Genomic DNA, 25,918 nt, shown 5'->3' with positions numbered 1-25,918 from the left:
TGATACTTTTTTAATGTAGTTGTTTCATGACAGTAGAATTGCACTTGTTAAATGACCTGTGGGCAACACATGGGAAGAATAAAAAACTTTCAAAGTGCTGAGTGCTGGTTTTCATCAGCATTTACTTTACCAACTATATAATATGAAGCCAACAAAGCTAATCCATACTCATAACATACACATAACTCTGTACGGTCTCTTTAGTATCTGGTGGCACAAAAATAGGTAACTGCCTGTCATTATTGCAATAGCGAATATAGCACAATATACACTGACGGACAAATACTAAATTTTCAGGTGCTTTCTGATTGCTCGTCTCGCAATCCGCATAAATATACTGAAAGTGTATTTCTACTTTTGCAGCCAAATTTAAGAAACCCCCACTATATGTTTGTTATTATTATTATATAGGATTTATATAGCGCCAACAGTTTGTGCAGCGCTTTACAAAATGAAGGTAGACATTACAGTTACAATATAATTTACAACAAAAGGAAACAGAGGGCCCTGCTCATTAGAGCTTACAATTTAGGAGTTGTTATGTCTTCCCATTAATATAGTATACCTAAAACAATTAAAAATGTGTATTTAGTACTTATCAAGTTGTTTCTTCAATGCAATGTTATACAAAGGACTCTATAGGCAGCCTAAATTGTTCAGCATAACTTGCTTAACATTGCGCTATCTGAACACTTTAGAGACATTTCTTTTAAAAAGTGCATTACCATATATTATATGTACTCATTTATTGATTTATTTAACCGATTGTTAGGACAGACAGTATGTACATCTAATTTAAAACTGATAATGAAGCTTTGCCAGCACTTTAAAGACGAGGTTAATTACGGTAAACATACCTTCACCCCCAGCCCCCTCTTTAACATTACATAGAAGAGAAAAACTACATACATTCTATTATAGTATTTTCCTGCAAATAAAAAGGTAATCAACAATGTTTTAATATAATTTGAAAGCTATGCTATATGAATAGGAACATGTAGCAAACATAAACTGAGTGTTATTCCAATTTGATTGCAAAGTTTGAAGTGCAGCCAAACTTTTTAGTTTTGGATAGAGTAAAGAAGGGTTAATACCCCTGTGAAATAATTTTTTTTACCATTGGGAAAATTTTAGTTCACTTCCTGTCCCAGAGATATAACAGAATTGTCCCAAAGAGAATGGAATTCTCCTCTTGGACAGTTGTTTCCAGAACACGTCCCCATTACAAGGTTTTCCTTTACCTTAGTTTTGGGGACAATTCTAGCATTTTGGATTTCCTACCACTTCCTGTTTTGGTGACAATAGTCATCAGGACAGAGTGGCGAATCTCTTCAATGGGGGCATAGATTAAGACTTGTTTTTCTTCTCCTCTTCTTCTCCACTCTGTCCAAAATTAAAAAAAGGTTTTGTCTGGAGATACACTTACAAGTGGAACAATGTGCTATGTCAATATAATGTAAGTACAAGTGTCATGAATATATTTACTTCAACCCTGGCCTTTGTGTATTTCTTCCAGATCTGTCCATTACTCCAGCATGAAGCAACTCCTTTACTTTGCCAGTCCAAGAAATTCCTGTATTAAAGACCGTGCTCTCTCCTTGTATCTTCTCCCTGTAATTTTCTGAGGGAGGGTGGAGTCTTCTGAGTCTCTCCCACAGCTCTGCTCTCTGCACAGGATATGTGTAGCACAGTGATGATATCACAACTTACCACTAATTCTACAAGGTAATATCTGAATTTGCAAATGCATTTGGTTACACGACGTGGACTTTTATTCCTTGTGGCTATTGAGGAATATATTCATATGAAAGTTTCTGCATCTCACAATGCAGCACTAGATATCTATCACCAGGCACAACCACTGTCGCTTGGGGGGAACATGCCTAGTCATATCCAAATAATGTCCTTCAGAAGAAGGGCATGAATTGTGAAGGTTTTTTTGCTACAGGCCTCAGGGCCTACCCAGTGCACAATTGCACAGCCATTTATTTATTTATTTTTCTTCACTGTTTTGTCACCTTTCCCTTTTGTGTGTGTTTTTTTCTCATTAGGATGGATGGTGTGGGTCCTTGGGCCTGCCCTGAAGTCTAGGGGGAGGATGCATGACTATCAGGTTCCTTCCTTCCCTGTTCCTGTGGGGTCTTTCTTCAGGAGAGCTCCCTGACCTAGTACTTGGTGGTCGGCTTCGGCTAGCCACAAGGAAAGGGGTCTGCCAGGCCTTTTGGCCATGTGGACCATGTTGGAAACCCTTTGTCCCTGTCAGGAGCCTTGCGCTTCTGGGAGATCAGGGTAGAGGTCCTACCTCTTCGGGGGGTGGACAAAAGCACACCTTAAGTGTACTTTTTTGTGTTTGTGTTTTTGCACTTGCATGTTTTTTGTACACTTACAGGTTTTAAAGGTAAGATGTGGTACTAGAGGTAGCCTGCTATATTGGTGGTGGGTTACTTGGAATTTTACAGACATATGCCAGGTGTGATTCAAAATAGACTTTCCTCTAGATCTAAAAAAGCTAAAACACTAATTTCAGCCAAGCATAAGAAATGTGATCTTTTCTATAAATTGCAATGCCTGTCTTCTTACATCCAGTAACAGTTGATCCTCCAGTCCCAGAATTTCTTTGCCCACCATGTTCTCCTCTAGTGAATTCACAGGAACCATACTGTGAAGAACAGATACCCAATCATCCAACCCAGGTCCTACATCTGGAAACAGGGATTCAAACACTATGCTCTGTAGTTTTCTGGAAGAACAATGAAGAGAAACAAGGTTTCACTAGTTAAGTATGTATGTTAGTCCTTGAGACAAATTATAAACCCTTTTGTTTGCTACAGACCAATGTGAAACAAGTAAAACTTCTGGGGGTAAGTTGCATTAATGCTTGGATCATTTTTGTGACCAAATTGCCTGTGAATTGTCATGTTCATAGAAGCATTAGGACTGGAGCAAAGAAATTTGTCCAAGTGACTGATCGAATTTAAGAACATTAAATATACTTTCTATGTACATATACGGTAGCTATTACAGATTACCTGTGTGTATCATTTCCAGATTGTGTCTCTGTACTGTTGTATTCCTGAGAATCAGCTTGTATGTCCTTATTCAGTTCATCCATGGCAGAATGCTGCTCTTTTTCAAATACAAATGCAACAGTAAACTTTAAAAGGAATATGTATACAGTATGTATATTAAATATTCTAAATATTTATATAATGAAACTACACAGACTAGTAGCTTAGTCGTGGTCATAGATACCGGTCACAGTGCCACCTAAAGTTAGGACATTGTAACAAACAGGCATGCTTTTCTATCATGTCAGATATCATTTAACGATTTTAGAAATCCATGCATGACCAGATCGGATTTACCATGGTTTAGTGTAGCTACGCTTACTATACCTATTGATTGGGCCATATATGGATGCGGAACATAACCATAACAAAGCCATGTTTGTAAACTAATTTTCAAAGAGTATTTGTCTCACTCAAGGTTGTTATTCACTCCTGAAGGTTGCTATAATTTGATTCTTGTAATAAGTGCTAGTTTCAAAATAGGTATTTCAATAAGTAGAAGTTGCATGGATGCCCTGGAACTAGTACTGGTAATTTAGCCTTCAGCGTTGCATTGAAACCACATGTAAAATTCAATCTGATGGATTCTGTTAATTGCATCCACACTACAGATTGCCCAGTGCAGGAAAGATCTGAATATTGACAACAATAATAACTGGATAGTATATTGGTTACCAATAATTAAAGAAATTTTTTTTTAAAGAGAAATATGGAGGCTGACATTGTTGACGTCTGTTCAGAATGTGCTTGTTGCTTAGCTGTTATCCTGACTCTTTGGCTTTAAAGCCCAGCTCTATTGCTATTTACCATCCTATTTTTTTAGTTGGTCCCCTTCAGCTGGTATTGACTGCAATACTCACTTGCGATCCCATGCTGTCCCTGCACAATACCTCTTCTCCACGATAAGATATCGTCAGTCTTTCAGGTTGAATGACTTCCAGCATAACACAGGTCATAATAAGGAGGACCATAGTGTGAGTGCGGGTGTTATGGACCTGTCCTCCAAAAGGGGTATTGCCACAGCTCCTTTCATTCACAGTTTTCTGATGCAGATAGTGTCTCTGATGTTGTCAAATCAGATTGATCTCTGCATCAGTGAGGATGGCTAGCCCAGGGATGAGTCAAAGTGGAAGAGGACCCTGTGGTATTGCATGACTGGTCTGTATGTATCTGCAAAATGTAGGTATCAATGAACAAATAGCAAAAAATATACACTAGTGGCCACAGGGAAGGGAGGGGTTGGGCTTTAATACTTACTAACCCAGAGCAAGTATGCCCATCAGGAATTTCAGTAAAGTCAGTCGTCCTTTTTGCCAAATTGTTCTGGGTTAGTGACAAAGTATTAAAACCAGAGTGTTGGCATAACAGCCAGACAACTAGCATTTGCAGAATGACAAATCAGCAATACCAGTGTCCATGTTTCTCTTAGGCAAGCATTGCAAAAATGGTGGCTCTGTCCAGGGCCACACTTCTTCCATCTATGTCTTTGCATACTTTGCAAACTAGCAGTCAGAGTACTGTTTCCTACATCAATGCCAAATGCACTTTAAATGGGTATTTAAACCCTAAAACTAAAATTGCATATATTGCAGCTTCCGATCCTTTGGATATATTAGTTTTCTTTATCCAGGTTTTGTTTTCCCTTTATTTTCACCTGGTAATTCTGTAAAAAATACTCTTCCTGTCTCCTTGTGTCTATGCTCATATTTTTCATTGTATCTCTGGAGGGAGCCATGGTTGCTATGCAGGCTGGACTTCAAATACAGTTGCAAGAAAAAGTATGTGAACCCCTTGGGATTACGTGGAGTTTTGCATGAATTGGGCATAAAATGTGCTCTGAACGTCATCTAAGTCACAACAATAGAAGAACACAGTCTGCTGAACATAATACTACACAAACATTAGATGTTGCCATGGTTTAATTGCACATAACATGTAAACATTCACAGTGCAGGGAGGAAAAAGTATGTGAGGCCCTAGCTTAATGACTTCTCCCAGAGCTAATTGGAGCCAGGAGTGAGCCAACCTTGACTCCAATCAGTGTGATGATATTGGATGTGTTGCTGACAGCTGTCCTGCCCTTAAAAAACACACACCTGTTTTGGGTTTACTGGTTTCAAGAAGCACTGTCTGATGTGAACCATGCCTCGCAGAAAAGAGCTCTCAGAAGACCTACGATCAAGAATTGTTGACTTGCATGAAGCTGCAAAGGGTTACAAAAGTATCTCCAAAAGCCTTGATGTTCATGTGTCCACGGTAAGACAGACTGTCTACAAATGGAGAAAGTTTAGCACTGTTGCTACTCTCCCTAGGCGTGGTCGTCCTGTAAAAATGACTGCAAGAGCACAGCGCAGAATGCTGCATGAGGTAAAGAAGAATCCCAGAGTGTCAGCTAAAGACCTACAGAAATCTCTGGCACATGCTAACATTTTTTTTGACACATCTACAATAAGGAAAACATTAAACAAGAATGGAGTACATGGGAGGACACCACGTTGGAAGCCATTGCTGCCCAAAAAGAATATTGCAGCACGTTTGAAGTTTGCAAAAGAGCACCTGGATGTTCCACAGCACTACTGGCAAAATATACTGTGGACAGATGAAACCAAGATTGAGTTGTCTGGGAAGAACACACAACACTATGTGTGGAGAAAAAAAGGCACAGCACACCAACATCAAAACCTCATCCCCACTGTGAAACATGGCGGAGGGAGCATCATGGTTTGGGGCTGCTTTGCTGCCTCAGGGCCTGGACGGATTGTTGTCATTGATGGGAAAATGAATTCCAGAGTTTATCAAGACATTTTGCAGGAAAACGTACAACCATCTGTCCGCCAACTGAAGCTCCGCAGAGGATGGGTGATGCAACAGGACAATGACCCAAAGCATACAAGTAATTCAACAAAACAATGGCTGCAACAGCACAGAATACGCCTTCTGGAGTGGCCCAGTCAGAGTCCTGACCTCAACCCGATTGAAATGCTGTGGCATGACCTTAAGAGAGCGATTCACACCAGACATCCCAAGAATATTGCTACACTGAAACAGTTTTGTGAAGAGGAGTGGTCCAAAATGACTCCAGATCATTGTGCAGGTCTGATCTGCAACTACAGGAAACGTTTCGTTGAGGTTATTGCTGCCAAAGGAGGGTCAACCAGTTATTAAGTCCAAAGGTTCACATACTTTTTCCTCCCTGCACTGTGAATGTTTACATGTTATGTGCAATTACACCATGGCAACATCTAATGTTTGTGTAGTATTATGTTCAGCAGACTGTGTTCTTCTATTGTTGTGACTTAGATGACGTTCAGAGCACATTTTATGCCCAATTCATGCAAAACTCCACGTAATCCCAAGGGGTTCACATACTTTTTCTTGCAACTGTATGTCTGCCTTTCTTCATCTCCATTATATAAGGGGTTGATGGGACTAGTAGCTTGCAGAAGACAGGTTCTTTTGCTTTCTGACAAGCTGCAATATATTACATTTTTGTTTTTGGTTTGAAAAATGGCTTGTTCTATGTCATTACTGAACGAAAATCTGACATTGTACAAGAAAATGAATTTTGCTTATCAGAATGAAGTACCTGGGAGATCTCTGCGGACCCTAGAGGGGAATATGTCACTGTACATTTGCTTCATGAACTGTGGGATGGTCTGAGTGAAGAATAAAAAGTCCATGTTTGTCCGCAAAGAGTCCTCTGCTTTCCGTAGCAAATTTAGAAGGATCTGAAGATAGGATCGAAGTTCTGAAATAATGGAAGGCAGACGAGTAAAAGACAGCACTGCATACTGGTGACTTGAAATCAGACAAGAAACTTTTACATGCATGGCTTATTAACATTTCTCAGACGCTAACTCACTCAGTGTCCAGTTTTATTTCAGCAAAGGTAACCAGCAGCTGTCCCAAGGCAGTTATTTTTTTTAATGGCCATGAAATATATATTTATAGCCTTCCCATATTTGCAATGCATTTTAAGATAATGTCTATTAACTGTGCCTAAATTATTGATAATGGCTGGGATTTTCAAGTACAATATCTATGCTGACTATAGAATTTCTTGCTCATAAATTACAAAGAGAATATAATGTAACAATTAACCTCAAGGAAGAACAATCATTAAAGTAGGTCCTTACTGTGTCACTCTGCATACACCTTGAAAAGGGCTTAAAAGATAAGGCAAATATTGAAAATAACATATGAATTAAAAAATCCATGAGTCATTTGCTTTTGCCACCTCTTTTATAAAGAATAGCTGAATGTTTTACACTTCACATCCAATAAGATTAAACCCCTTAGTTATGCTTCTGGGTCTAACCAATTATTTTACACTAACAGGAGCTACAACCATGCATAAAATCAAGCCAGTATTAAATCTCCCATTTGAAAACAGAATTAACATCTACAAATGCATATTTAATATTAAAGTAACAAAAAATAATGGTAAAAATGAGAAAGTAAATTACGCACTGACGGTTAACTGAGAAATAATTGTGAGTTGTTAGCTGGTGAGCAACAGATAGATACATTTTTTAAAAGAGAGATAGAACAAATAGAAAACTGAGTTTAAATGTCTTTGTAGCTAAGTCTTTTTTTAGATTGAATATGAATAGTTAGAACCCCAGTCTATTTTTTTTATGCTGTCTGTACCCCATTTGGGAGTTTTACTCTTTACTTTCTGTCCTGGAGATCTCTCTGAAGACAGTTATCACTAAAACAGGTGTCCCCACTGGAAGATATGCCCTCACCTCCTGGTTTGGTGACAGCCATAACAGTTTGGATTTACCGTAATGTCTTCTCCAATATAGTGGTCACCAGACAAAAAGAGAGGATGTCTGTGGGATACAGGCAGCAGTAAACACCTGACAAGTGTTCTATTTTATGTTACATTATGAAATACATTGTAAAAACCATGCTATTGCCAATGAAATGTGTAAAGAAACTTCTTTTTCTGGATGCATTTAACAATTTTGAGCCATCTGCCTGAACTATAAGCTAGCCATAACAAGTCAAGGAACATCTTACAACTTTGTGTAATCAAACTGGCATTTTATGTTGTCCGTTGTTCATGTAACAGATTATGTATTTAATTATATGATTCTGCGTAGCTGTTATGGAGCTTAAACTTGCTTTATTCCATCATGATTAGCAGGTCTTACATCTATGTAAATTTGTATAAATGTACAGCTTTCCTTCCATCTTTTTGTCTCAACTTCTACCTTGTCCTTCCTTCCAGTTCTCTTTAGTATCACCAAATGTTTTGGATTGGTCATCAGTTTAATGCATCTTATATTTGCAGTGTGTATGGTAAATCTGCATACTATACAGCATTTGAATTCTCTGGTGTGTATGCTGTTTCACCTTAGGTCTTCTTAGGTGGTTGTTGGATACTATGTCATAAAACACACAGAAAATAAGTTGCAGGAGACCTAAACATATCATAGGTATATTGCCAAAAGTATTGGGACACCTGCCTTTATGCACACATGAACTTTAATGGCATCCCAGTCTTAGTCCGTAGGGTTCAATATTGAGTTGGCCCTCCCTTTGCAGCTGTAACAGCTTCAACTCTTCTGTGAAGGCTGTCTACAAGGTTTAGGAGTGTGTCTATGAGAATGTTTGACCGTTCTTCCAGAAGCGCATTTGTGAGGTTAGGCACTGATGTCGGATGAGAAGGCCTGGCTCGCAGTCTCCGATCTAATTCATCGCAAAGGTGTTCTATCGGGTTGAGGTCAGGCCAGTCAAGTTCCTCAACCCCAAACTTGCTCATCCATGTCTTTATGGACCTTGCTTTGTGCACTGGTGCGCAGTCATGTTGGAACAGGAAGGCAGGGCTCAAAATGTAAAGTCCTGAGCTACTAGCCAGGACTTAAGAGTTACTCGTCACCAGTTGCCCAACCCAACCCCTACCCTGCCCAGCCCCTACTTCCACCCCTAAACATGCACTCATAAATTATCTCATGTAATGGCACTGTTAAACGTTTTATGCAGAATGAAGGAAGGAAAGGGAAGAGAAGGGAGGGGAGGAAGGAAGGAAGGAAGGAAGGAAGGAAGGAAGGAAGGAAGGAAATAAATGGAAGGAAGGGAGAAAGGGAGGAAGGGGTGGAAGGAAGGAAGGAAGAAAATAAATGGAAGGAAGGGAGAAAGGGAGGAAGGGGTGGAAGGAAGAAAGGAAGAAAGAGAGGGAGGGGTGTAAGGAAGGGAGAAAGGGAGGGAGGGGTGGAAAAAAAAGGGAGAAAGGGAGGGAGGGGTGGAAAGAAGGGAGAAAGGGAGGGTTGGAAGGAAGGGACAACTGGAGGGAGGGGTGGGAGGAAGGAAGGGAGGCAGCATTGGAAGGAAGAAAGGGAAAAAGGGAGTGAGGGGTGGAATGAAGGAAGGGAGGGAAGGAAGGGGTGAAAAGAAGGAAGGAAGGAAGGAAGGAAGGAAGGAAGGAAGGAAGGAAGGAAGGAAGGAAGGAAGGAAGGAAGGGAAATAGGAATGGAAGGAAGGGAGGGAGGGTGGGAGGAAGGAAGGGAGGGGTGGAAGGGATGGTGGAAGGAAGACAGGGAGGAAGGGGTGGAAGGAAGGAAGGGAGGGGAGAAAGGGAGGGATGGAAGGAAGGAAGGAAGGGAGGGGTGGAAGGAAGGGACAAACAAAGGGTGGGGTGGAAGGAAGGGAGGAGGGGTAGGAGGGAGGGAGGGGTGAAAGGAAGAAAAGGATAAAGGGAGAGAGGGGCGGAAGGAAGTTAGAGAGGGAGGGGTGGAAGGAACGGAGGGGTAGAAGGAAGGGGTGGAAATAAGGAAGGGAGGGAAAGAGGAGTGGAAGGAAGGAAGGAAGGGAGGGTGAAAGGAAGGGTGGGAAGGTAGGGAGGGGTGGAAGTGGAAGGAAGGAAGGGAGGGAAAGATGGGTGGAATGAAGGGAGGGAGAGGTGGAAGAAAGGGTGGGAAGGGAGGGAATGAGGAGTGGAAGGAAGGGTGGGAAGGGAGGGAGGTAGGGGTGGAAGGAAGGATGGGATGGAAGGGAGGGAGCGGTGGAAGGAAGGGAGGGGTGGAAGGAAAGGAGGGAGGAAGTGGTGAAAGGAAGGGAGGGAGGGAGGGGATGGTGGAAGGAAGAGAGGGAGGGTGGAAGGAAGGAAGGAAGGGAGGGGAGCAAGGGATAGGTGGAAGGGAGGAGGGGAGGGGTGGAAGAAAAGAGGGGAGGGTTGGAAGGAAGGGAGGGGTGGGTGGATGGAAGGAAGGTAGGGGTGAGTGGAAGGAAGGGAGGGGTGGAGAAAAGGAAGGGAGGGGTGGGTGATTGGATAGAAGGCGTGGGTGGAAGGAAGGGAGGGATGGAAGGAAGGAGGGGAGGGGTGGGTGGAAGGAATGGATAAAGGAAGGTATGAAGGAAGGGAGGCGTGGGTGGGTAAAAGGAAGGAAGGTAGGAATGGATGGAAGGAAGGAAGGAAGGGGTGGTTGGAAGGAAGGAAGGGGTGGGTGGAAGGAAGGAAGGCAGGAAGGAATGGAGTGGTGGGTGGAAGAAAGGAAGGGAGGGGTGGAAGGAATCAGAGCATCAGAGCTGTCGGTGGCTCTGTGTTCAATTTCCTGCCCACTCATTCTCTGAAGCTGCAGGGACTGGAATGTGGATGGGCACAGGGGGAGGGAGAGCAGACCCAGCCTCTCACCCTTCTCACAGAGCAATCAGGTCTGATTGGTGCAGCGGTGGGGGCAGTTACAAGGACCGATCTCCTGTATGTCTTTCAATGAAGCAGATGAGAGCATCGTCTCCTCTCCTTTCCATGGCTTTCAGCTGCTTCATTGAAAATCATACAGGAGATTGGTCCTTATCACTGCCCCCAGCGCTGCCCCTCCCACACACCCCTAGGCCAGGTGCTGCTTGCTTTCACCTTATTTCCACTCGTCCAATGAGAATGGGCAAATGGAAATTTTGAGGGCTGAAATTGAATTGGAAGGGGCCATCCCCAAACTGTTCCCACAAAGTTGGGAGCATGAAATTGTACAAAATGTCTTGGAATGCTGACGCCTTAAGAGTTCCCTTCATTGGAACTAAGGGGACGAGCCCAACCCCTGATAACAACCCCACACCAGAATCCCCCTCTACCAAACTTTCCACTTTGCACAATGCAGTTAGGCAAGTACTGTTCTCCTGACAGCTGCCAAACCCAGACATGTCTATCGGATTGCCAGACAGAGAAGAGCAATTTGTCACTCCACAGAACACGTCTCCACTGCTCAAGAGTCCAGTGGCAGCATGCTTTACACCACTGTATCCGATGCTTTGATTAGACTTGATTATGTAAGGTTTGGATGCAGCTGTTTGGCCATGCAAACCCATTCCATGAAGCTCTCTATGCATTGCTGTAGTGCTAATCTGAAGGCCACATGATGTTTGGAGGTCTTTAGCTATTAACTCTGCAGGCAGTTGGTGAATTCTGCGCACTGTGCACTGCGCACTTCAGCATGCGCTGACCCCACTCTGTCATTTTAAGTGGCCTACCACTTTGTGGCTTAGTTGCTGTTGTTCCCAGTTGCTTCCACTTTGTATAATACCACTAACAGTTGACCATGGAATATTTAGTTGCAAGGAAATGTCACGGATGGACTGCACAGGTGGCAACCTATCACGGTACCAAGCTTGAATTCACTGAGCTCCTGAGAGCGACCCATTCTTTAACAAATGTTTGTAGAAGCAGTCTGCATGCCTAGGTGCTTGATTTTATACACCTGTGGCCATGGAGGTGATTGGAACATCTGAATCCAATGATTTGGAGGGGTGTAAATACTTTTGGCAATACAGTGTATATACACTGCTCAGCATAAATGAGTACATCCTGTTTACAAAACTGGATTTTATAGAACATTTGTTTAACTCATTACATGAAAGTAAGGTTAATAATAAAACTGAGATTACAAAATCTTCAGTTTTTCTCAAATTAGTTGATGCAAAAATGAATACATCCCACAACAAAAACTACTACATCTAGTATTTTGTATGACCTCTATGATTTGTAAGGACAACACCAAGTCTTCAAGGCATGGATTGAACAAATTGGCAACATATTGTAACATCTATCTTTTTCCATTCTTCAAGAACGACCTCTTTTATAGCCCGGATGCTGGATGGAGTGTGATGCTCAACTTGTCTCTTCAGAATTGCCCATAGTTGTTTGATTGTGTTCAGATCAGGAGACATACTTGGTCACTGAATCACTTTCATCTGTTCTTCTTCAGAAATGCAACAGTGGCCTTAGATGTGTGTTTTGGATTATTGTCATGTTGAAAAAGTGCACGACGACCAAGGGCATGGAGTGATGGTAGCATATTCTCTTTCAATATAGAGCAGTACATCTGTGAATTCATGATAACATCAATGAAATGCAGCTCCCCGACACCAGCAGCACTCATGCAGCCCTACAGAAGAGGACATTGCCACCACCATGTTTTACTGTAGGCACCATGCATTTTCCTTTGTACTCCTCACCTTTGTGACGCCGAACAGTTTTGCAGCCATCAGTTCCAAAAACATTTATCTTGGTCTCATCACTTCAGAATACATAGTCCTAGTAGTCTTCTTATTCAGAATGGGCCTTGGCAAATTCTAGTCAGGCTTTTTTGTGCATGGGCTTTAGGAGAGTCTTCCTTCGTGGATGACACCTATGCATGCCATTCCTCTGTAGTGTAAGCCATATTGTGTCATGGGAAACAATCACCCCAGTTTGGCTTTCTACTTCTTTAGCTAACTGCAGTGAACTTGCATGGCGATTTTCTTCAACCCTTCTCATCAGAAGATTCTCCTGTCGAGGTGTTAACTTCTTGGATGGCCTGGACGCCTTTGCAAGATGGTTGCAGTTTTATCTTTATTAAATGTTTGTATCACTTTTGCTACAGTATTCTGACTGATAAGTAAAGCTTTGTTGATCTTCTTGTAGTCTTCACCTTTCTTGTATAAAGAAATTAATTTTGTGACATTTTTCTTTCATGTGGTACCATAGCTGACAGCATGAAATGGGAAGGGGTATTCTTTAAGTAAGCCCTTTTATAATCAACTGTCTGCTGGACTCCTGTTTAATGAATAATTAGACTCACCTGTAGTTGAATTCTTGTTGATCAGGATTTTGTGGTCTAAAATTTAGCTTTGCTCCTAAGACTTTCATTGGGGTGTATTCATTTTTGCAACATGGTCTTGAATGAATTTGTTAGGAAAAATACTTTGTTGTGTGTGCAAATTAATAAATCTTGTTTTCAATGAATGGCCCACAGTTGTGGGAGTATTTTGTAGTATAGTGTCCCAAAGAAAATCTTGGTACTGAAAGAACAGAAAAGGTTTTCTGTACAAATCTGTTGGGGTATACTCATTTATGCTGAGCACTCTATCTCTAGAGAGAAAGATAATTATATCTATCCATTTATATAAAACTTACCACATCTTCTCTGCTTCTGTCTACATTTCTCCTCTGCTAGCCGTGTACAAGCCTTTGGGTTGAGTGGACCTGGACAGAACTGCTTATAAAAAGAACAGATGGAATTGATCTCAGACTTTGGATTATTTTGCTGAATATCACTCAGCGCACGCAATTCAAGACACGAGGGCTCAAGAGTGGGACTTGACTCTGTAGATGAAAAAAGCCTTTTCAGTAACGGCATAAATCTCTTACCTTTATAGCCAATGTCATTTTCACAGTATGTGCTGTATGTATAATAATAATAATCTACACAAAATACTCTTATATAATATATTCTGATTTATATTAATTCAAATATATTGTAATGCATCAAATTCTGTAATTGACATTTACAGATAACCTAACACAAAACAAACTGCTTACTTTTCATGTGGCTTCCAATCCAGTCAATAAAGGCAGTTACTCTAGTGTATACTCCTGGTTTTCCTTTCTCTCCACAGCCATCACCCCAGGAGGTGATTCCATATAATGCATATTGCTTAGATGAAGGATCCTGGCAGGTCAAAGGTCCTCCAGAGTCTCCCTATAGAGGAAATCATCACATTAGATTACTGTTGATTAGCTCATCAAATTAATTGGAAACTTTGAAAAGAAAGTACGCTTTGACTTTTTAGAAGGCTTTCTTGAGAACTTAGTTGTCAGATAGATGTCATGTCGGTGTTTCTTTAGAAATCACAGCACTATTGCTAATCATTGTGCATCATTAGCAAATGCATTTACTTGTTTGTTTGTTTGTTTTTTCATAAAGTACTATCTTCATTTTTTCATCCTTTTTAGTGTCTCAGTGCTCCTGATCTCCAGCCTCTTTTGGCCACTTTCTGACTACATCACCTGCTCCAGCATCAACTGCACATCATTGCTCTGGACTAGCTTTTTTATAGTAACTAGTAATAGTATCCACCAGGAGCATGTGTGATTAGTTCATAATGCAGGTGCACAATTAGCAGTTGTCACCCCATAACAGGAAGTGCCTGAAGAACTTTCATGACACCACCCACCAAGTGTTATTTTAATGAAAGCTGTCTTTTTAAAAAGACTGAAAGCAACTTTTAAAATTATATTAACATGTTAAAGCTTATATACAATTTTAGTGATTGAGTTTAGATCTACTGTAAAATGGTAGTAAACAGCGTTATAAAAAAAAATGGTACTCCAGCAGGCTCATGCCATAATGTGCCAGTATGCACCGCATACTAATTATGACAGATTTACCTGAGAAACAGATCCCTCCAGCGGCGTGCCATCACTGCTGACAGGGAATCCATCTTCACCCAGTCTTCCTTCCGGCACCAACTGTTTAAGTGATTAAGTCACGATGACGTCACTCCCAGGAGCCATGGCTACATCACAGCTCACTCATCCATTGAGAATACAGTGTCCAAATGCCGGCGATGTCACCAATTGCTACACATGTAAATATCTCCTAAACAATGCACATTTAGGAGATATTTACTGTACCTACAGGTAAGCCTTATTATAGGCTTACTTGTAGGTACATAACAATAAAGGAAGATTACTACCATTTTAAAGTATATTGCAGAATCTACGATTTACATAATTGTATCACCTCTAGACCATCATTTTAGCCCAAAAAAGTAAATGCTGTTCCTGGATGATACCGTAACCCTTTGGCGCCGGCGCTTCCTGGCCCTTTAAGGGGTTTGTGACACCGGGAGGCGGAACGGGGTTTAAGGTCATATGACTGACATAATTGGCTGTCACAGCGGTCACATGATGGGAAAGGTCTCGCTCGCAAGTAGAGATCAGGACCTTTCCGTGAGGAGCTGGTAAATGCTCCAGCACATTTTGTTTACTTTGGGTATGCAAATATGCGGCCTCTCGGCATTAAGGCCCAGCCAGCGAGAGGCTGCATATTTGCATACTGTCGGTGCCAACAGGTTAAAGAATGATTCCAAGCATAGCTATATTATACAATTACATTGGCCCAGCTTAGATCAATGTAAATATATATATACTGTATATACCATACCTGGCTGATGCTCCTGGAAGCTGGAAATCACTGAATTAGACACTGCTACTTCAGTGATCTCTACTTCCTTCCGAATCCTGTGCTGAACGTGCGGCCTAATACATTCTAAACACAGGAGGCCATCATTTGGAGAATGCTTGGCATTTTTTGAAAGATAACAAAGTATTCTCTGGTTGGACAAGGTGGAGATTGTGACATCACCTGCTCCCTTCCGGACTTGTCCAATCAGATAACATTTTACATTTATTCAGAAAGTGCCAAGCATTCTCTGAATTGTGACTGTGCCGAGTGGCCAACCTCCTGTGTTCAAAAGCAGAGGTGCAGCCACTTGGCACGGGACCCCAAAGAAAATGGAAGTCACTGAAGTAGTGTTGTCTTCCACAGGCATCAGTAAGGTATTGTACATATATCGTTACGTTGGTCCAAGCTGGACCAAAGTAAATACTGTATGTATAATATAGCCATGCCTGGAATTATTCTTTAATAAATGTAATGTAAGGTCTGCTTTAAAACCAGAAAAATATAGGGTATAGAATACTGTGTATTTGATGTAATGAAATAAGAGTATATTCATTACATAGCTGTTTATAAAGCTATGGTATTAATGCATATGCAGTAGATGAACTTTTCTTTCAGTTGTCAAAAAGTGGCCACAAATAAGACTGTGAGTGCTATTTAGAGCACTTAAGAAAACTGCATAGACAGATTTTATTCAAACAGTACAAAATGCTTTTCTATTTTGCAGTTGCTAACTAATGCTGTCATTTCCATAATTACCCTTAACATTGTCTAAAATGTTCACAGGTAGACAAATCCATCTATCCATGCCACTGTAATAGTTTTACAGGTAAAGTCAGTCCATTACCTGGCAAGAGTCAATGCCTCCGGTAAGGTAACCTGCACAGAACATGGTGCTGGTGAACATCTCTTTCCCAAGGGTCCTCATGCAAGATTCCTGGCTCAAGACCGGTACGATGGCTTCCATGACAACATCTGAGGGTGGACCATCTGATTAAAAAGCATTAAGATCATTTTTTCACAAATAAACAATAAAGTAATTTTCACGTATACATTTCTGCATTTCTTCATGGAAAGGGAGACTATAAGGAACATCTATGGAAGAGATGGCTATATTCTGCTTTTGGCCTGAGATTTGACTGGCCCTGGGTACCACATTCCTAAAAAACAAGCTTTATCCTCTTGCAAGACAATACATTTCTCTTGAAAACAAGCAGAATTGTTTATATGGGTCAGTGACATTGACGTCACAATTGACGTAAATCAGTATGTATAAATTACTGTATTACTTAACCACCAGGGGCGGACTGACCATTTGTAAACTCGGGCACTGCCGAGGGCCTGGGGTCAGTAGGGGGCCCCATGAGATGCCCCTGGTACCTTTTTCATGGGCTTTTTTGAGTTTGGGAAAGGACACAGGGGCCCCATGATCCCTTATTGCCCGGGGGCCCCATGAGTTGTCAGTCCGCCCCTGCTAACCACTGAAGGACTTCCTCTTATCTGTGCATTTTACACTCTCATTAATTAATGACAAAAAAAGCTTGCCTCCTTCTTCCTTTTCTACCCAATATGCATCACACACACATAAAATGTCAGTGCTTTTATACAATTGTTACTGTTTTTTCCATGGATAATGTGGTTAGATAATGGTTAATGGCTAGACTAACCTTCATAAAGAGATCCCCATCCAGCTATGTAACAGTTTGTGCCAGGAGCAGGGTCCACAGGTGCTGAAGGCATACACACAGGTATTGCGCTCTCGGACGTTCTCACTTTATTTGTTAGCTCAATCAGGGCTACATCACTGTTAAAGGTCTTCTGGTTAAACTATAATAAAGTATATACAAAATGGGTTTGGTCTGGCTTGCCAAAATTGCTCTCAATAGAAAATAAAACTGTGCTTCTCAACTCTATTTCAAGTATCCTAACATTCCATGTTTCCTGGCTTTTTTTTGCACAGGTCACTAGAATAGTAATTACTATGTGTGTTAAAGTGTATGTATAGCCAAAAGTTTGTTTTAGTTTTGCTTCACTTCTGTTCTGGAACAGGAAATGACAGGAAATCTGTCCAAAATTAGGGGAATCCCTGACTTAAAGAGTTGGCACCAAAACATTTGTGCTCATTTGATGATTTACCTTCAGCCCTTGTTGCGGTAGCAACTCTAAACTTTAGCAAGTCTCCATTTTATGAGTGACATTGGTAACCAGGATACATAGGTAGGTTCCCCTTAAGGGGCACAAAAGGCAAAAATAAACTTGACAGTGAGGTCTAACACCTTACCTCTCTATCCAAAACTAAAAGATACTATATTGCCTTTTGGAATTGGAATTGAGAGACACTAGTCTGAAACCTACTAAATACATTAAATACATCAGTCCATATAGCATAAAAATTTTGACTTTAGACTAAATTTGAACAAAATTCAAATTTAGAATTCCATTCAGCTATAATGAGTTTATTTTGTTCAAAATACAAAACAGTATGAAGACCCTCAATGAATATACAGAATGTTCCTGATTTTTTTTTTATATTTGCCTCTACATTTGTCATCATTACCCAGACACTTGGAACACAGAGCTTGGTTCAGATTGTTCCTGTCAATTACCCTATCATCAGCTTGTTTTTATAGATTTTACAGATTTTCTTGGCTTTAGCACTATAATACCACACACACAGGATTTTACCTTGTTTCTACCATGTTTTATATAAATATATTGTAATAGTTATTTGCCATAAAAAGATTTTTTTCCTGAATTCAGACAATGGGCTTCTGCCATTGTCAGTTTTCAATTTCACTACTTCTCTTGGAAGGCTCTATCATTGTATATGACTAATACACAGGTTTAACTCTACCCTGCAGAACCCACAGTCTGTGTTTTCAGCTGTCCTTAACCATCTGCTTCAGGTTAAACATAGAAACACCACAAATTATTCAGCTCTCCATCATTATTGCATAAGTTTATCACTTTTCTTTGAATGCAAAAAGGGACTTTTGGGAAACATTCCAATGCAAAAGCAAGAACCCAGAATTAACGACCTTAAAGACCTTCTTAAAGGTGACCTTCTTCAGTGCAACATATTTATTTGATAGGAAAGTGCTTGATCACTGCCCTCAAAGATAGGCTATTGGCTTATTTTAAGATCACTTTACAAATAAGGAATTAGCTGGGACAATCCTGGTAACAGCTGGTTGTGAGTCCTGTGTAAAGCTTGTGATAGTGTCCCATCTTGTAGGCCACATCACATTTAAGCCAAAGGGGCAAACTTTATTATATCATTCCATGACATAGCTCCAACTGTTTTTTCTAGTTGCATAGACAGTGTTTTTTGGGAAACAAATCTATTTCTCCCTATTTCCTCCACAATTGCTCCTCTTTCATATCTGATGTAGAAATCTGCACTATTACCAGTGCTGAATGTACTGCACTATAAAGTGTTTATATTGCTGTAAAGTTGATGATCAATCTCTAAATTATTATTCAAATGTTCCTATATAAAGAAAGAATAGATAAAATTGTCAAGGTGTTTGAAATGAAAACACATTATAGTTTCCTCTACAGCCACTACCACATCTCCTCTGTCACTTCTATTTACTTCCCTGCCTCCACATTCACCCACCAGAGCAAAGTCTGGCATGAGTTGATTTATCCAGAGCTTACACAGGGCTAATGATCCTCCCATCACCTTCCACGTGACAGCACTCAGGAAGGGTGATTAGCTGCTTAGACAACCAGTGCTGTATTGTAGAAGGAAGCAAAGAGAGTAACATGCTCACCTATGTCCAGATGTACTGATTATTTCACTTTGCTACAGTGGGTAAATGGAGTAGAGGTAGAGTATTAGCAGCACAGGGGGCATGCTATTAAGTAAACCTGTTACTTCTTTGCCATAAATGTGTATGGCAGGGGTTCATTTTATTTCTGTGATTTGTAAATTTTTTTGAACTGCTTGTACCTGTTGGCTCCTTTGAGGATTTCTTAATACTTTTCTTCATGACTTTTCTTCCTTCCAAAAAGTGTGACACACATCTTTGCCTAGATATATTTACACAAAAAGGTATTCCCCTTTCTCACCTCAGAAAGTTGCAAGCTATGCCAATGTCCTTTAATTGTCAAAGTGATTGTAAAGCTTGAATGTTTATTTTTTTTTTCAATTAAAATAATAAACATGTTATACTAACCTGCTCAGTGCAATGGTGTTGCACAGAGCATCCCTGAACCTCCTGTTCCCCATTGGTGCTCTATCCTCCTCTTCTTGGAGTGCCACCATTGGAAGCCACTTACTATCAGGGCACACCTGTGGGTTTTCTGCATCTATAGACTCACAGCATGGCTTAGCCCTGCCCCATCTCTCCTTACAAGATTTTTTTAACCACTTGTCCTCCAGAGGAATTACCCCCCCCCCCCCCCATTCCTGACCAGGCCATTTTTTGCAATACGGCGCTGCGTTACTTTAACTGACAATTGTGCGGTCATGCAACGCTGCACCCAAATTAAATTTATGTAGTTTTTTCCCACAAATAGAGCTTATTTTGGTGGTTTTCGATTGCCTGTGCATTTTTTATTTTTTGCGCTATAGAAAAAAATGTCCAACAATTTTGCGAAAAAAACAATACTTCTGACTTTTTGCTATTAAACATGTTCAGTAAAAAATTTTAAAAATCAAATTTCATCATAAATGTAGGCCAAAATGTATTCTGCTACATATCTTTGCTAAAAAAAATCCCAATACTTGTAAATTAATTGGTATACGTGAAAGTTATAGCATCTACAAATGGCGGTATAGATACTGGAATTTTTTTTTATACAAGTAAAGGCCATGATCAGCGACTTATAGCAAGACTGTGGGACTGCGGCGGGCATTCTGACACTGGTGGAGACTGACTAATTGTCATTGACATCCCCAGTGACACCAATACAGTGATCAGTGCTAATAAAAAGCACTGACACTGTACTAATGACAGTGGGCAGGAAGGGATTAACATCTGGGGTGATCACCGGTGGTGTGCCGGCGGGGAATCACCGGCTGATCGACAGGTGAGGCCTCAAATACCCAGAAATGCAAAATCACCTATATATAGGTGATTATGCGTACTCCTGTAGCAGTATTTCTGCTATAGGGCGGCGGGAAAACTGTTAACAGCAGCAGGAGCCAATGACTCCTGCTGCTGTCACCGAGTGCTGTGAAGAGAGGAAAAGAAAACGTTGCTGTTGCACTCAGGCACAGTGCTGGATTGATATTGGACTCAGGTAAGTATTTAGGGAGATGAGAGGGTGATATAACCAAAGACTTTTTTACTTCAATCCAGTGTATTATCTTTAAAATGCGATATTGTGACTTTTAGCACAAGCCTTCAATTGTGCAAGTTTTCTACATTGGTAAATACCTGGTTGATCCTGCCATTTATTCTCACTTCCTAATGCTTGGTGGCAACTGAAGACCAACCAGTTCTCCTGCTCAAGTGTTGCCACCCTTGGTGCACATGCCCAGGTGGTGTACTCAGAGGAAGCCATTTAGTTACTATTCCCCTCTGGAAGCTGCCCCACAAGATTTTCTGTGTCAGCTTTAGAGACAGCTCCAGCACTGTTATGCCCTCCCCACCTTCTTTTTTCTGCCCCATGTGATTGGTCATCATTTACCGGCACAGACCTAACAGGGATGATCTTTTTCTCTCTACTAGCCCCGTATATGATACAAGCTTGAGGGGGTGTGTTCTACATGACGATTGACAGTGGCTCCTGCAGGGAGACTTGCTGCCAGTTTATATACTTCCTATAGTGACATCTCCAGGTGCATCACATGATTATTCCTTGCTCCACCTCCAGATCTCACAGTACGGAGGGGTACGATTTAAAGGTGTCACGTCAGGAATTGAGAACACTTAAGGATTTGAAACAAGATAAAAGGGAACTCTTCATTAAAATAGATGAGTGGAGATATCACCAATTAAAACACTTTGTCAGAAACCTTCCAAAACCGTTGAGATCAAGAAAGGATTGGAATCTGTTTGAGAGGTTGTTAGAAACACGAGGTGACGGGAGACGGGGCACGGCAAAAATTTATAAGACCCTCACTGAGTTAGACACTTACACAAAGCCAATGTATATAGTAAAATGGGAAAGAGATTTGGGAATAGAGATAGATGAAGATAAACAAAGGAAATATATAGATTAATACACGAGAACATAAGTATAAGAGATGTGGAGGTAAATTATAAGTGTTTAACGAGATGGCACATTACACCGAATGTAGAGTATAAGATATTCACTAGAGTGTTGGAGGGGATGTGGAAAAATAGGCACGTTATATCATATATGGTGGGAGTGCCCGAAGATTCAAGGTTTCTGGGAGATAATCGTCCAACTAATTGAGAATATCTCTGGGATAAAGATAGGACTGGACCCAGAAGTATGCCTACTACATAGTACAGAGTCATCAGTAAGTAAATACAAGGACTTGGGTATATGGTGCTATCTGAATGCGGCAAAGGGTTTGATACCTAAGTTCTGGCATAGACCAGAGGTGCCAAAGATAGAGGATTGGGTGGAAAGAACGAATCAAATATGTAGGATGGAGAGATTGTGTTATATGCAGGAAGACAGGATGGGGATGGGGTTGTTCTCGAAGAGGTGGAGAAAATGGGAAGAATTTATGGTGAAATATATGAAGTAACAATGTGAGAAAGATGGAAGTATTTATATATCCTATACTCTAGTTGGGAAAAGAAGTAATAGAACATTGCAGAGTGGGTGGGTTTACATGGGAGGAGGGAGGTTTTATTTAGGTAGGAGGCGAAATTAGTGGGAGGGAGGTAAGGGGAATAAAGATAGTAAGAAATGTAATTAATGTTATGGAAATGGTTTTTGTATGAGAATAATGATGAAATATGTATTATATATGGAAAATAAATAAAAATTTAAATTAAAAAAAAAATAAAGGTGTCACGTGACAGCAGTGTATGAACTCTTCTAAAAGGTATTTGCGGCTCTTATTTTTCTGCGTAATGCATATATTTCATTTCAATGTGGGAAATGAGGATGTTCTATATGAATTTAGAACTCTGGGTTTAATAACACTTTAAAAGCGTTTTCATCTGCATGCATACATCGAATAGGGGCTTATCTTTGTAAAACCTTCCATCCAACTTTAATAATGTGAACCTTGAATTATTGGTGACTGCCTCTAATGCCATTTCTTGATTACACTTTTGATTTTATGATTCCATACCTGCTGAAGATCTTTTTACAAGTAGCTATTTTTAAAGTTTCCAATATTATAAACAGTTATGTGATGACTCTTATCCATTAGCATTGTAAAAAATATTAGAACCACTTTAAATAAAGCTGCAATAAATATAATTTTGTGAGAAGAAAAAAAAAGTGGTAAGTGATTATAACATTAAAAAAAATAGACAGTGAGTAGCCACACAAATTAAACATGTTGCTGAGAAATTCTAATTAGGCAAAGGAATCTTTCTCCAACCCTAAAGTGGAGTTTCAGACGTTTTTGTGTTCAATAAAAGTCAGCAGCTACAAAAACTGTAGCTGCTGACTTTTAATAAACACACACTTTCCTGTCCCGGGGTCCAGAAATGTTCTCACCCACAGCTTCACTTCTCTCCTTCTGTACTCCACGGTGCCGGCATCTCTATTATGGGCACCAGGCTGTGACAGCTTGCGGCTTCACAGCCTGGTGCCCACTGCGCATGCTTGAGTCGCGCCACACCTCCTGATTGGTCCAGCAGTCTCCTGAGACCTGTGAAAGTTCCCAATAGACTGCGGGAGCAAAGAGGGGGCCGAACTTCCAGGTTACTTTGCCGTGGCGAACTGAGCCACAAGTGGGAGCAGATACCTGTCATAACCAGGTACCCACTCCCTCCTCCCCCCCAAAAGGTGCCAAATATGGCAGTGGAGGGGGGAAAGAAGCAAACAAGCGGAGCTTCCACTTTTGAGTGGAACTCCGCTTTAAGTGAAAGGATGGGAAACACGTTTGTAGCACACATTTAACAAGCACTCGTATACACTGTGTCTGCGACTTATACATTGAAATTCAGCTTTAATTCAGCTCAAATACCTTAGGGTGAATTATAATTCTGTTCACTTGAAAAAACATTTTTCCATCTTCCTGCTTGCTGAGATCGTATTCTCCAACAACAACTGTCCAATGCAATTCATTTACATCCCTAAATTGCACATAGAAAATACACACATAAGAACATGACAGTGTGACTTTTTTGAAGTGTCATAAATAATTTCAGTAATCAGTGCACATTGGGTAAACTCAATAGCAGTGCAAATTGTCACAAATAGCAGAGTTCAGATCATAATATTGCCTTATACTTATTTTGGTAATTTTCTGTTTTGATTTTTTTATTCTACTACATTGTCAAGCGATCACATGACTAAACCAAAGTTAGCTATATTGCTCAACAGACTTTGCAAGAGCTGCTTTAGGTTCTAGCAGTATTTCACGTCTGGTGCACATTAGTGCGGGTCATGAGGCCCACATTTGATCAGGCACGGCAGCCTATTCATTTGAATAGAGTGCTGTGCCGTGTATCCCGCACAAAATGGTGCATGAACCTTTTTAAAATTGTGGCCGCAGGGAAACCACATGGTCTTTTTGACCCCACGATGTACGGGGGTGCCCTTCGCATCTGGCAAGAGCAGCGTGATTCGGCTGTGTGTGGTTGAAGAAATGCAATTCCTGCACCCGCAACCAGGACACACAATACAGGCTAGTGTGAACCTAGCCGAGTGGTCATGTGCAGGGGAATAAAAAATATAGAATTGGCTCATGATTGGATGTCTGATGTGAACATTGGTTACCTTACTGCATTTCACACTACTTCACACCTTAATAATGAGGCCTTTTGATTTAGTGGTACATATTCACATACACTATATTGCCAAAAGTATTGGGACACCCCTCCAAATCATTGGATTCAGGTGTTCCAATCACCTCCATAGCCACAGGTGTATAAAATCAAGAACCTAGGCATGCAGACTGCTTCTACAAACATTTGTGAAAGAATGGGTTGCTCTCAGGAGCTCAGTGAATTCAAGCGTGGTTCAGTGATAGGTACCGCACCTGTGCAATAAGTACATCCGTGAAATTTCCTTGCTACTAAATATTCCTTTGTCAACTTGTCAAAGTGGAAGCAACTGGGAATAACAGCAACTCAGCCACAAAGTGGTAGGCCACGTAAAATGACAGAGCGGGGTCAGCACATGCTGAAGTGCGCAGAAGTCGCCAACTGTCTGCAGAGTAGAGTCAGTAGTTAAAGGCCTCCAAAACTTTGTGTGGCCTTCAGATTAGCATAACAGTGTGTAGAGAGCTTCATGGAATCAGTTTCCATGGCTGAGCAGCTGTATCTAAGCCTTACATCATCAAGTTCATTGCAAAGTGTCAAATACAGTGCTGTAAAGCATGCCACCACTGGACTCTAGAGCAGTGGAGATGTGTTTTCCAGAGTGATGAATTGCTCTTCTCTGTCTGGCAATCCATTGGATGTGTCTGGGTTTGGCTGTTGCCAGGGGAATGGTACTTGCCTGACTGCATTGTGCCAAGTGTAACGTTTGGTGGAGGGGGGATTATGGTGTGGGGTTGTTTTTCAGGGGTTGGGCTTGTCCCCTTAGTTCCAGTGAAGGGAACTCTTATGGCATCTACATACCAAGACATTTTGGACAATTTCGTGCTCCCAACCTTGTGGGAACAGTTTGGGGATGGCCCCTTTCTGTTCCAACATGACTGCACACCAGTGCACAAAGCAAAGACCATAAAGACATGGATGAACAAGTTTGGGTTGGAGGAACTTGACTGGCTGAGTCCTGACCTCAACCTGATAGAACACCTTTGGGATGAATTTGACCGGAGACTGCAATCCAGGTGTCAGGGATCTCTCCGATCCCCGCCGTGATGGTCCCGGCGCAGGCGCAGTGCACCGCCCTGTGCAGGGACACGGGCACTAGGTCCGGGCCGGCCGCGCCGTTCGAGTTCGCGCATGCGCAGTAGAAGCCGCGGCCGCCCGCTGGGCACCAGTGACAGTGCAGGGCGGGATATTTAAATGGCCCTGAGCTGTCATTCAGTGCCTTCTGGTCTTCCCTGCATCCTGTGAACCTGTGAACCTGTGAATTGTAAGTTGTGACCCGGATTGTACCTGACCTTGCTGTTTTCTCCTATCCTGACCCTTGCTTTGCCTGACCTCTCTCTTGAATGCCCCTGATTGGATTTGACCTGCTGTTGCTGACCTGGCGTGTGACCCGACCATTCTATGCCCGCTGCCTTGTACCTTGCCGTCCTCTCTGTTACCGACCCGGCCTGTCTGACCTTGCTCATCCATCCATCCATCCCTTGCAGTGGGGTCTTCTGACCTCCTCACATCAGACTCTTCCCCGCGGGAG

The 25,918-nt window shown here is 41.3% G+C and overlaps 1 protein-coding gene across 1 annotated transcript in view; it reads right to left on the bottom strand.

Moving 5' to 3' along the window:
- PRSS56 (serine protease 56) overlaps nucleotides 1-25,918 on the bottom strand; it is a 62,160-nt gene that overhangs the window by 9,446 nt on the left and 26,796 nt on the right. Inside the window, exons 6-13 of the mRNA XM_089680170.1 lie at nucleotides 23,589-23,697; nucleotides 17,182-17,341; nucleotides 16,362-16,504; nucleotides 13,870-14,029; nucleotides 13,465-13,653; nucleotides 6,655-6,816; nucleotides 3,030-3,126; nucleotides 2,581-2,740 (exon numbers count right to left, since the gene is read on the bottom strand). Coding sequence (XP_089536296.1) covers nucleotides 2,581-2,740; nucleotides 3,030-3,126; nucleotides 6,655-6,816; nucleotides 13,465-13,653; nucleotides 13,870-14,029; nucleotides 16,362-16,504; nucleotides 17,182-17,341; nucleotides 23,589-23,697 — 1,180 coding nt within the window. The remainder of the gene's footprint in view (nucleotides 1-2,580; nucleotides 2,741-3,029; nucleotides 3,127-6,654; nucleotides 6,817-13,464; nucleotides 13,654-13,869; nucleotides 14,030-16,361; nucleotides 16,505-17,181; nucleotides 17,342-23,588; nucleotides 23,698-25,918) is intronic.

This window comes from Staurois parvus, unplaced genomic scaffold (assembly GCF_062004578.1).
Source record: "Staurois parvus isolate SC_StPar_1 unplaced genomic scaffold, SC_StPar_1.0 ptg000235l, whole genome shotgun sequence".
NCBI classification, from domain to species: Eukaryota; Metazoa; Chordata; class Amphibia; order Anura; family Ranidae; genus Staurois; species Staurois parvus.
The sequence above is the reverse complement of the archived record's forward strand: the minus strand, read 5'-3'. Positions and strand labels throughout refer to the sequence as shown.